This window comes from Danio rerio, chromosome 16 (assembly GCF_052040795.2).
Source record: "Danio rerio strain M-AB ecotype USA chromosome 16, GRCz13ab, whole genome shotgun sequence".
NCBI classification, from domain to species: Eukaryota; Metazoa; Chordata; class Actinopteri; order Cypriniformes; family Danionidae; genus Danio; species Danio rerio.
Window position 1 is genome coordinate 12706115 of NC_141036.1, and position 13886 is coordinate 12720000.

At 37.0% G+C, this 13886-nt stretch overlaps 1 protein-coding gene and 1 long non-coding RNA gene across 4 annotated transcripts in view; one reads left to right on the forward strand and one right to left on the reverse strand.

The window, feature by feature from the left end:
* Positions 1-13886, reverse strand: part of ephb6 (eph receptor B6) — a 158348-nt gene that overhangs the window by 94576 nt on the left and 49886 nt on the right. For all 3 annotated transcript variants that reach the window (XR_015511128.1, XM_087286753.1, XM_087286752.1), the window contains exon 3: positions 10329-10601. Coding sequence is in view for 2 of the 3 variants with exons in the window: in XM_087286753.1 (XP_087142879.1) it covers positions 10329-10601 (273 nt within the window). In the remaining variant the exon portion in view is untranslated. The remainder of the gene's footprint in view (positions 1-10328; positions 10602-13886) is intronic.
* Positions 1-13886, forward strand: part of LOC147840186 (uncharacterized) — a 32627-nt gene that overhangs the window by 12315 nt on the left and 6426 nt on the right. The gene's annotated exons all lie outside the window — the stretch shown is intronic.

Here is a 13886-nt window from a genome sequence, read left to right on the forward strand (position 1 = left end):
GAACAGACCTTTTATTTCCGGTTGCATTGCGTATGTCTGCCTGGTCTTGTTGACATATACACATGACTACCGGAACATGTTAATGCGCGCAGCTGTCAATCAATTCGGTGGGCGGGGGGAAATCGCACACTTACGTAATGGTGCGATCAATTTGAAAACAGCTCCAATTGGCCGACCCTTTTTTTGTAGTTAAATTGAAAAAAAAAGGACTGGGTGTGTTCATATAACCCCAGTATGACGGTCTATACACTATACCAACACACAGATCTGTCCAAACAGCTTGAAAAGTAGATTTTTTTACCATAGGTGCCCTTTAAGCACTAATTTGTGCTGTATTAGTTTGTCGGATGGTTATCATTACTACACTTTTTGATAAAACATAAATCCTTACTACATTTTTATCGGTTTGCTTTATTATGGTGGCTTGAGAAAGCCAACGGACGGTTATACTACAAAAACTTCTTCTTCTGTCTTCTTCTTAGACTATTTTAAGAAAGCATCTCCTTCTAAACCGTTCATAATACAACCACCAAACTAACTACAAACCTCCAAACTATAATGAATTAAGTTGCTATATCTTTTCCAACTGATCCGACTGATACGGTTTTCCAAAAACTGACCTGGAAAATTCTAAAAAGTCCCATTGACTTAACATTGGACCAAACTTTCTGACCGCATAACTTTCTGCCAGACTGTCCTACAGACTAAAGTTTGGGCTCATTAAACTCAGACTACCAATCTTCCAATCACTGATGACCTTTCAACTTACTAGCCACACCCTAGCAACCACTTATGGCACACTAGCAACTATCCCATAGATTCCATTGTAAAAAAACTTCCATTGCCCTTACATTGGACACACTGACATTATACCAATTCATACTAGCAATATACTAATCCATACTACAAACATGCTAACAAACATTCGAACATACTAGCAACATGCTACTTCATACTAAATTCATGCTGACAACATGATAGTTTAAACAAGAAACACCCTAACAGCCGCTTAGCAACAACTTAGCAACCACCTACCAATGCCTTAGCAACCACCTAGCAACGCTTTAGCAACTGCCTAGCAACTACTCAGAACACCCGGGCAACTGTCTAGCAACACCTTAGCAAACACCAAGCAACACATTAGCAAACACCTAGAAACTCATTAGCAAACGCCAAGCAACCACTTAGAACACCCTAACAACACCTTAGCAATGACCTAGCCACACCCAACACCCAGCTGTGCACAAGACTTTTGGCCAGCAGAGAAATTAAAATGGTCGTGCCGAACTGAGTCTGGTTTCTCTCAAGGTTTTTTTTTTTTTGCTTACTCTCCTATCGGTGAAGTTTTTTTTCCTCTCCGCTGTCGCCACTGGCTTGCATGGTTCAGGATTGGTAGAGCTACGGATCGATGAATTTGCTCTTTAATGTTTGGACTTTCAGTAATGATTTTAAACCACACTGAACTGAGCTAAACTAAACTAAACTTAAAGAACTAAAAACTGAGCTACCCTAATCCAGTTACTATGACCATTTATGTGAAGCTGCTTTGACACAATCGACATTTTAAAAGCGCTATACAAATAAAGCTGAATTTAATTGAATTGAAAACCTTGGCAACTACCTAGCAATGCCTTAGCAACACCTTAGCAACCACGTAACAACTACTCAGAACACCCTAGCAACCACCTTGCACTGCTTTAGCAACCACTCAGAACACCTCTAGCAACCACCGAGCAACATCTTAGCAACCACTTAAAACACCCTAGCAACGGCTTAGCAACTTATCAGAACACCATTGCAACCGCCTAGCAACACCTTAACAACTACCTGGAACACTCTAGCAACCGCCAAGCAACACCTTAGCAACCGCCTAGCTACGCCCTAACAACCAGTCAAAACACCCAACACGCAGAACACCCAAGCAACCATTCAGAACACCCTAGCAACCACTTAGCAACCACTCAGAACCCCCTATCAACAGCCTAGCAAGAAACACGCCAATCCATACTAGAAACATGCTAACATAAATGAAGTTATAATTGTTTCAAACTTTCTAAAAACTACTTCAATTATTTAAACTTTGAAACTATTTCAGACTTTCAGACTCCGCTTTCTCAAGCCACCATAAAGTTTGTCCACAAACTTTATTTTTCTTGTTTTATTTGCTTTATTGTTTATTTACAAATGTGTATTTAAATGGTTTGTTATTACAGTTTCATATATAATTTAATGATAATAGAATTTTATAATTATGAAAAAATGCTCATTTATTAACATCCACCATAAAAAAAAAAAATTGCAATCTGTTAAAACTTGCTATAAATTAAAAACTGTAGCCTTAATGCAAAAAACAAAATAGCCAGCTCATTTCCTCAGTCAGAATTGGTGTATAATGGCATACTGTCAAAAATGGGACAAATGAGCTCATTTAGGGGCCAAATGCTGCACTTTGTCAGAAGGGGGGTGGGTCTTTCGAACCACCCGAACCTCCCCTGGCTACGGGCCTGGTTATTGAGCAAGTACAAAACACATTAGTGCTCAGAAATCTCACTCTACCTTACCCTTGATTTGTGATTGAAAGCTTAAGTAGTCTTTCCACAGACTCGTCAGTATATGTCGTGAGTAACGCTGTTTTTTAAGGTGTCCTTGTATACCACGCTCCATTTATAACTATTGTAATTGCAATAAACTATGCGTAACTACATGAAACCAACTATACATCTAACCCACATTCTTACCCTAATCAAGTAATTAATTATCTTAATCGGTAGTTGAATTAATAGTTAGATTGAAAAAGGGACACCTTAAAATAAAATAGAACCATGTTGTGTCTTGTGTCTGTCAAGAAAACTCATTTTAAAATAAACATGAGTTGCCAAAAGTTCTTAAGATTCTTTAGGGTCTTTATTAAATGTCTGTACTGATATACTTTATTTCCTCAGTGGTGTAGAAAACACCTTTTACCTCATCAAAAACAGCATGTTGTTTCAGTTCATGTCTCTTTAAATGATAATGAGCTACTGCTCACCACACTCGTCTTCTGAGATATAAAATATTTAGAGAGATTAAGCAATGCCTTTCATACAAAGTTTTCACAGAAATCTCCCAACCAGAAAAGTCCCAACCATTAGAGCACTATACAACAGTGGCTCCCCACTTGTTTGACATCTACATATGTATATAAATTCATATAAATGCATTATACTTTACTTAATATACACCTAATTTGAAGGAATATAACTACAGTACTACTGGTGAATAAACATTAAACAGCAATTACACAACACAAATAGACTGATACAATCAATTTTGTCCAACACTATGAGCCACTATAGTTCTTTAAAAATAAGTCACATGCTGGTTATTTTATTAGCTTTTTTTTAATGAAGCGATGATGTACAAGTGTATTTTCAAGCTTATTTTCCTTGTGTAAGAGACGATATATAATATTGTAAAAAACACCAATATTGTTGTGCTTGTGATAGCCTATGATTAGGCCCACACAAAATCTGCGTGCGCAAAACTCTGCAGATTTTTAGCCCATCATTGTTTCTGTTTATTTACTTTTTTTTGTATCAATTTCAGTAATATTATTGACTAATATGAAAATATTTATATGATTCATTTACAATATGGTTTGTAAAGCAATATTTTCTGTCTTTGGAAGATATGAGAGACTTGCTTTTTTTTTTACCAAATAGGTGGATCTAAATAGATTTTTATTGTAAACATTAAATACAAGTTAAATAGGTATTACTTTTTAAGAAAGAGCAAAAAAAAAAAAAAAAAAAAACTGCAGATTCCATCTAGCCCTATATAATTTTAGTTTTACTGTCATGCCCACTTTTGTAAAATAAAATAAATGTAAAATAAATGCCCCTAGAGTGTGTATGTGAAGTATCAACTCAAACTAATTAATAAATCAAGTGTAGCTCTTTGAAACATTCTCTTTTAGGTTTTGATCCAAATTGTGCCATTTTAAAAGACACCTGGGTTACCTTTTTTCAGATTTAATATAAGTCTTTTGTGTCTCCAGAATTTGTCTGTAAGGTTTCTGCTCAAAACACCCATCAGATATTTTATTGTACCTTTTATAAGTTTCTTTTTTTTTACTTTTTTTAATCAGGTAGCGGTTTGTTGTTGTACTGCGCCTTTAAGACTAGACCTCCCTGCCCACCGTTTTCACCGTTTAATCTGCTCCCTCGGTAGATTCAGACAACAGACAAACATAAAGGCAGCAGATCTCACGTAGCATTTTGAATTTGTTGTGGAGTTGCAAAAATGAGTCACATACAATGTTGTTACAAAGTTCACGCGCACACACAGATAGACACACATAAACAGCGCAGACACACGCTCGTTTAGCTTTGCACTCTTTTTGCACGCATATGTGACAGGATACAGGTTAGTCTCCAATGCAGTATGAAAAAACATTATTCAAAGATGATTCCTTGGATTTACTAATTTTTTTTAAGTTAGGCGGTTGTAAATGTATTTATTTGGGCTAAATTTAAACAAAGAAATTAAGTTAAACATTACTAAATTTTATTTGTTTGTTTAAATTCAACCATAAAAAATAGTTTGCAACAGTTTCGCAGACATAACTTTTTTTTTGTGTGGATATCTGTTATGTTAATGTACAAAATAAACCTAGTTAAAGTCCACAAACCGGGATTGAAGCATCTTCTTTCATAATTGTTTTGACACGCGGCTGTGCTGATGAAATAAAGCTGAAGTAAATCCCTGTAATTCATTACATACGTGCACGGTTTTAAAACATTTTAAACTTGTGAAACTCACTTGTCTTGATCACATTTGATGATGATTGATGATCCTAGCAAACTGAACAGACCTTTTTTTCCCGGTTGCTTTGCGCACGTCTTGTCTTGTTGATATGATTATACATGTGACTAACGGGACATGTTATTACGCAGCTGTCAATCAATTCGGTGGGTGGGGGGACCACACTCTTACATCAAGTTGCGGTCTGTCTGAAAACCGCTCCAATTGGTCCACCGTTATTATGTTGTTAAATTGAAAAAAAAAAAAAAAAAAAGGACTGGGTGTGTTTATATCACCCCAATATACAGTCTATACACTATACCTACACACGCCTGTCCAAACTCTTGAAATAAGATTTTTCACCATAGGTGCCCTTTAATGTCTGTCATTTTAAATTCAAATAAGATTGTGCTATTGCCATCTTTAAAAAAAAGGGCGGGGCTACAAATGACTGTGTGTCAAAATTACGGCAGATTCAAAACAGGACTAATGTTATATCTGGTGAAAAAGTGAAAATGTGAAAAGAAGTTTCATCTATAAAGGTTATCTATGGAGATCTACTGTACTCTACTGAAGTCATCTATGATCTCTATCATCAGTTCAGACTGCATGATTTTTTGAAGTAGTTGTGTCATGGATGTTTTTACACTGCATTACTATCAGGGATGGCATTTCATCGCTGCTGTGTTTACACTGCAAGATGGATCAGCGGTGGTGGGGTAGGCGGGGGGGTTTACACTGCTTGACTTTACAATAGGAAGAATTGCTGACAACTTTTCAAACTACAGTTGCGTTCCAAATCGCATACTTATGCACTATTCTACACTATTTTGTAGAATAAATAGTGTAAGTAGTTCGTTTACACTGAAAAATAATAAGTGCACTTTAATTACCCGGATGATGCACTCATTCAACTGGTAAAATGAAGTGTGTAATGATAGACACTTTACACACTCAACTATCGCAGGTTTGCTCACGTAGCGGAAGGGGCGGAGCTATCGGTGTACATGTTGGATAATTTTATTTATTTGGATGGTGAAAGCAAAATTCTCCTCCGAGAGTGATTATGGTGCCTCCTGATAGTGAATGCGGTTATACTCATGGCAGGTATTATTTGGTAGTTTGGTCATTTTTTTACTGATTTAGCAACCATCAAATGTCATCAGGGAAACGAGTTGAATTTTCGCTTAGTAAAAAAAACATTAGTGCTCCATTTGGGAAGACACCACATAGCTTACGTTTCACAACCAAACACATGCGAGGTCACTAGTATATGTTTTGTTATTAAATACATAATGCGAAAGAAGCCTTTACTTATTTTACTCACCTGGCTTTGAAGAGAATTAGCAATTTCGCCTTAACTTATTTTCTTTTCAACCTGGTTGTGATGTTAATCAGATGGCATGTCAAACAGACACGGGTGCTCCTGCCAAATTTACACTAGTTTTTCCACCATTTCTTGGGTCCAAATACACTGAAAATGAGCGCTTTGAACTTCTCTCCCAGCCTCCCGCTGGTATTCATACTACTGGATGCTGCTCTTTGATTGGCTGTAGGTAATCGCCGATGTTATTTTTAATCGGAACACATGTCACACAGCATGATTTGAATCATCGACAGCTCCAGACATTTAGCATGCCAAATATCTCACGGGCGTCAGCGTCTCATCTGTGATTCTCTCGTATCGCGTTCTTGATAGTTCGTACTGTGTGATTGTCACTCGCGTGAACGAGCACCGATTTGCCTGCGATTTCATGCATTTGTCTGCGATTTTTTCGAAACCTGTTGGCGAGTCAAAATCAGGGCTTAAATCATGCAGTCTGAACTCCGTCACCAAATGCATTTTTTTTCTTTGAGAGGCATCTTTTTCATTCTCCAATCAAATGGAAGCAGAGGCGGGGTTTCCATTGAGGTGACAGCAGTGTTTGTGTTGTAAAGACGATTATGGAAACTTTTGAAGATAAAGAAGAGACTAGTGGTAAGTGTTTTGAGTTATCCAGAGCTGTATGACTTCAGAAATCTTGAATATCACAATATTATTAAAAATTAAATTTATTGCAATACCAACAGCAGCACTCGCGCACAATAGGCCACTAGCGGCATAAAAAGCTCACACGTTTTTGGAAAGTAAAAGCGTGATCAGCCCCTAAGAAGGTCATCTATGGAGACTACAGTGTTCATCCTAAAACTCCACGTTTATAATCACTGACATTATCTTAAGCAGTTGAAAACTTTACAGGCTGATGGCTGCTTCTCACTTAGGGCTGTTTATGCTAATGAGGGAAAGATCGGACTAAAAGGCAGGACTTTGCCACTCTGATAACATGTACAAAGGAAGAATGTCAATCAAAGTGTTTCTGCAGACTTTTTGAAAAGAGTTTTTCAAGCGTGTTTATAAAAAAATAGAATTTATTAATTTTCACAATTAGAGGCTGGATATATTCACAGATTGTTGCCTCACGTTTGTTAAAACCCCTAATAAAAAGTGATTTTTGCATAATATGTCTTCTTTAAAAGTAACATGACATGCTTGATTTTCATGTAGGATACAAAATTTTACGCTTTTATTTTTTTTAATTACCTCCGACTACATTAATCCTTATATTCAGGGCTTGACGTTAACTTTTTTGATCACCAGCCACTGTGGCTAGTAGTTTTCCAATATTACTAACCACTCGCCATTTTCACTAGCCACAATTTTATTGTTGGGAAAATGTATTTTACACACACAAATATTACTTTGACATGCTAAAATTACTTGATTTAGATTTTAAGATAAGTTTTCTCCACATGCAGCCTCATTCATTTCACATTTGTGTTTCGTTTATGAGCTTACTCAATCTTACTCACATATAATTACATTATTTTCAGAGATCAAAATGAAGGATTTACCAAATTTATCTCAGACCACACCAAACAAAAACAATTAATTATTTCTTATTCACAAGTTTGAAATGTGTTAAAACAATCAAAATATAGCTGGATACTATACTTTTTATTCAACAAAATATATGCACAGTAGGCTATAATCTGTCTTGGCTAAAGGTCCCAAATCACCAGTTTATTACACATAAATGGGGAGTCAATCTCCCATTTAAGAAATGTTATTGTAAAACCATATTAATGCAAAAGAAAGCAGGTAAAAAAACATACCGTATGATAATGAAAGGATTATCACACACACGGTTAATATTAGACTAAAAAGTAATCTGTTCAAAGAATGGTTAAAGCGAAAGTAACCGGTGCAGCTTACAAAAAGACAAATCTGGAGCTCTTAAAAGCAGCAAGACTGTGGGTGCACGAGCTTAAATCTTTGTCTAGTCTATTTGAAAGAGAACCGATCACATCAGTTGTGTTTCTAGACACAGTTGCTTCATGCAAGGAAACGGGAGCGCACGCATTATGAATAGTCACGCGCATTACCTCAGCTGTTAGCGCAAGTGAACTTGATTCCATTTCTATTTCTGTCAGTCGTGTTGTCTCTCAATTCTAAGATTGCATTTGCATGCATATTGGACCATCGTTATTGTCGAACCATGCTTTTAAGAATTATTTTGTAAAAGCATGGAATTATTCTAAATTATTTTTTTAAAAGCACTTTTAAGGAAATTATTTTCAACCAGCTAAAGTGGCTAGTCCGTCTTACCCACCACCGGTGAAATCTACCCGCATTTGGCAGGTTGGCGCGTGTTAATGTCAAGCCCTGCATATAATCACTAATGCACATTCCTTCAGCTTATTCCCTACTTTATCAGTGGTCACCATAGCGCAATGAACTGAAAATTACACTGGCGTGCTCTATCATTGTTCAAGATTTTTAATAGTTCACACAAAACTTCTCCATCATGTTTTGTTTTCTGATGCCTAGATCTGCTATTAATGATTGGTTCAGTAATTGCTTAAAGCAAACACGGCTTTCGCTTACAAAAAGATCAAGAATTTTTGTCTTCAGTGGTGTCTCCCTTAAAGTGAAGTGCTCATAAAAGAGGCAGGACTTTGTGAACATGAGCACCAGCTGTGCAGCGCATCGCTGCCACCACTGAAACTGTTTGCATTTTACTGCTTTCTGCATTTCTCCCATTAAAAATGAACCAGACCCTTGCATCCCACAAATAAACAGACTGCCACATCCCGTGTGAAATGGCCTTTAGGAGAAGGTGTTTTTTTTCTCCTACAGATAAACCATGTCTGGCAGAAGCGTAAACAACTTGCGCACACACACACACACACACACACACACACACACACACACACACACACACACACACACACACACACACACACACACACACACACACACACACACACACACACACACACACACACCATATTGTTGATCACAAAAACAATCTGCGACCCACTTTTGGAAAAACACTGCTATATAACATTTAAACATAGAAACAGAGTTTCTTAAACAAAAATGAGGAACAACTGTACTAGTAAGCATACAGTAAATTGGCAGTAAAGGGCAGAGGGTCCTTTTAAAGATAAAAGGTGGTTGAGGTGGAGAACTGGAGACGTCGTATCATTCATTCATTTTCTTATTGGCTCAGTCCCTTTATTAGTCTGGGGTCGCCACAGCAAAATGAACCGCCAACTTATCTAGCATGTTTTATGCAGCAGATGCCCTTCTAGCTGCAACCCATCACTGGGAAACACCCATACACTCTCATTCACACACATACACTGAGAGGCGACAGCACTACCTGCTGCTCCAAGGCGTTGCCCGACAATTTATCTTCATAGATCAAATAGTTTGATCACTTAAAAAGCTTGTCCACTTTGAAACATATAGGCATAATGTGTTTTTAATATATTTTTAGACGTTTTTAACAGCAGCACTTGACATTGGTTCAGTTTAAATGTACTAACATTACTAAAAGTCTAGAAATAAAATAAATCACTTCATACAGTAGATGTAAAGCTGAAGTCAATATTATTAGCCCTCCTGTGAAATCGCATTTCTTTTAGTTTTTAGTTTTTTCAATACATTTTTTAAACATAATAGTTTTCAAAACTAATTTCAAATAACTTATTTATTTTTGTCTTTGCCATAATGACATAGTTGTGCTACGAGTGCAATTTAAAGGTTTAAGTTAAACAGGTTAATGCAGTTTAATTAGTTAAGCATAACTTTGATTACACTTTTTAAATAATATTGAACTTAAAAATAGTTTAAAAACATATTTAAAACTTATTTCACTCTAGCCAAACTAAAAAAATTAGACTTTCTCCAGAAGAAAAAATATTATAGTAAAACCTGCTAAAAGGCCTTTGCTCCATTAAACAGCACATGGAAAATATAAAAAAAAAAAATTCACAGTAGACTAATAATAATGCGCTAAATGGTATATTAATGTCACTCTATGTGTGCATTTCATTTTAAAATGTATTTTGGAATAAACAAAAAATAACATGACAAAAAACAATGATCATTTTATTGACATATGCACCACTGTGCATAGTACAAATTCCCAAATTTTCCTCAAATCTTTATCAATTCTCTAAATGGGGCCTTGAAAGCCAGATTATTGGTCATCCCTCACCTCAGCTGCCCAGGTTCTCTCCAGCTCTCTCTGGGAATCGGCCTGTTTGTAGTAGAGCGTCAGCGTCTCTCTGCAGGTCGGGGAGGGTGAGCGCAGACTGGCACAGTCCCTGACCGAGAAACGCAGAGTCACAAAGATCCGTGGAGCCGACTGCCGGTAGAGGAAGGGTGTGGCCAGCCAGTTGTCTTGGAGACGAGGGTTTTGATTGACATTGCAGACTTCAAAGGTGCGCATGAGTCTCCCCTTGTCATCCAGCACACTCACCTCATCCCACTAGAGGAGAAACGATGGGGAAGAATTAGAATAAGCCTGCAGATTGCAAAATCACAACACTTACACACATTACACACTTGAAATCCAGAAATCAGAATGTATTTTTATTGTTTAATACTTTTGGTTCTGTTTAACTATAATACTACATATGAATAAATATATACTTCATTAGGCCTTACAATTAAATAGTATTTAATGGAGAAAAATACTTTTAAATTTTGACACAGTCAAACCTTTTTTTATTCATTCATTCTCCTTCGGCTTAGTCCCTTTATTCGTCTGGGGTTGCCACAGCGTAATGAAACACCAACTTATCCAGCAAATGTGTTATGCACCAGGTGCCAGTCCTCCGGTTGCTTCGGTTTCCCCCACAGTCCAAAGACATGTGGTACAGGTCAATTGGGTAGGCAAAATTGTCCGTAGTGTATGAGTGTGTGTGTGTGTGTGTGTGTGTGTGAATGTGTGTGGATGTTTCCCAGAGATGGGTTGTAGCTGGAAGGGCATCCGCTGCATAAAAATGTGCTGGATAAGCTGGCGGTTCATTCCGCTGTGGCGACCCCGGATTAATAAAGGACTAAGCCGACAAGAAAATGAATGAATGAATAAACTTGCAATTTCCAAACCAAAATAAATATGAAAATCTTTTGCAATTAATTAGATTAATAGTAGTAATATCTCATGTTAGATACGACGGACGGACGGACGGACGGACGGACGGACGGACGGACGGACGGACGGACGGACGGACGGACGGACGGACGGACGGACGGACGGACGGACGGACGGACGGACAGACGGACAGACAGACAGACAGACTGATTGATTGCTTGATTGATTGATTGATTGATTGATTGATTGATTGATTGATTGATTGATTGGTAGGTAGGTAGGTAGGTAGGTAGGTAGGTAGGTAGGCAGACAGATAGATAAAAAGATAGAGAGCTAGATAGATAGAGACAGATAGGCAGTGGGATTACTATATCATTATTTGTATGTATGGAACTTGGATAAAAATAATCCCACAGCTTTCCTTGGAAAAAAAGAAAGATGTTTTTGGCACAATGAAACAGACTGCATGAGAAATATGCCTTGCCCTTTCCAGCTTCTCCAGGTGATTTAAGCTGAAAATCCCAGACAAACCCCAAATCTCTCCAGAAATACACAATACAGAAATTCACAGACACACACACACAAACACACCCTCACTGACTCACAACGAGGCAGCAAACAACTGCCAAGCTGAGAACGAGAGAGAGAGTGAGAGGAAGAGAGAGAGAGTGAGAGAGAGAAAGAAAGAGAGAGGGGATGAAGAAAATAAACCCAATGAGACAGAATGACTAGAAGGAGACAGAGAGAAACACAGCATCAAAAACTTAACATGAAAAGATTGCTGGAGGAATGAAAACAGTCGTTTAGAGACCTAAAAAAGGGGAAAAGGGAGAAAAAAATGGGCTTGCGTGTTTGAAAAAAAAAAGCACAATCGGGAGGACAGCTTGAGAGAATGAGAAGATGAGCGATGGAGAGGGGGAGAGATTCAGAAATGCACAGATGGATAGATTAACAAAGATATGAATGCAGACCAAGTGACAGACAGACAGACAGAGAAACAGAGAGAGAGAGAGAGAGAGAGACTAAGGTCTGGAAGAGAAGCTGTGACAGGAAGTAGAGGAGTGAGTCGAGTTCTTCTCAGTAGGTCAGAGAGCCTGTGCCGCCCCGGGACACAGCGAACACACATATCACGCTCCGACTGACACACACACACGCACAGACATAACTGGATCAAAAAATTGAGAGAACGAAGCTTTAATATGCTCCATTTCCTATCGATTCAGAAAATGTGGGATTAAAAGAGGAAGTACACGCCCAAATAAAGACATTCACATATTACAGGAGTTCACAGAGTTTTTGTTGGTTCTGTTTGGTTCAGATTATCTGTTTATGTGAGGTGTTTACAGATTGAATCTTAAACCTACTGATCTGCTAGTGGATCTAGATTATATAAGCCATAGTGATTTGATATAATGATATAATGATGATTTGATATAATCCTTACAGATTAAATATCAAACCTATTTTATATTTCGAACGATTATGACTATGTTAGTGCTTTATGCAGACTACTCAATGCATGACACCATGACCATGACACAAGCTACCAGTCTATTGAACAGTGGACATCTAGAAACAACAACTATATAATGTACACTGCCGGTCAAAAGTTTGAGGTCAGTTTTCTTTTTTCTTTATTTTGTTCATCAATACAGCATTTGTTAACCCATTTAAGCAAACCGGCAACTACAGTTGCCATTTTCCTTTTATATGTAATTTTTAACATTTTTTTAAAATGTTGGCAACCAAATACTTTCAGAGCTGCAATAAATGGTCAATAAATATGACTAAATAACAATTGATGTGTAACATTTAAACAAGAATGCCTGTTGTAGCCTACAAATTAATTTGAAACAAATTCTATGTTGAATGAAAATATATTTAAAGCTACCTTTTGTAATATCTATGCTTTTACATTAAGCATGCTAACACATAATATTTTAGGGTTTTGGAAATATCTTGGAATTAACTTCCCAACCAAAATGAATATGGAAATTTTTGCAATTAATTAGATTAAAAGTTGGATAGACGGACAGATAGATAGACATAGACAGATAGACATAGATAGACAGATAGACAGACAGACAGACAGACAGACGGATACATGTACGGACAGACAGACAGATGGATGCAAACCCTCGAGGCAATTTTCATGATACTAAAAATAATTTTTTGCTCACAATGTATATCAACATAATCATGAAGGTCTCTAGATTCATTTCAATAAAACAAATCTTTCAAGAGATCTATAGTTTTTTGAATACTTTTTCAAAAGTATTCACGTCATCCAGGTAACTATAGTTGCCGGCGGGCAAATACCTTGTATTGTAAATACATTTATCATAGGGAATTAGGGAACAATGTAATAATACGTTATTAAATTAAGGGTATTTTTTTTTTTTGTAATTCAGTTTTTTTTTTTTTTCCGATAGTGAGAATATACAATTTTTACAATCAGATAACAAAATACTTTTAACAGATATAACCCCATATATATTTCCCACCCCCCCACCCCATTATACGCACATCAGGAAACACAGAATAACTATAGTTTAGACCAAGCTGTTAGATAATTTCCATTAAGTTGTCATCCGTAGCATCAATTAAATTAAGGGTATTGATCTTGTTTAATGATTCTTGCTTTCATAATACCCCATCTAACCATAACTTAACCAT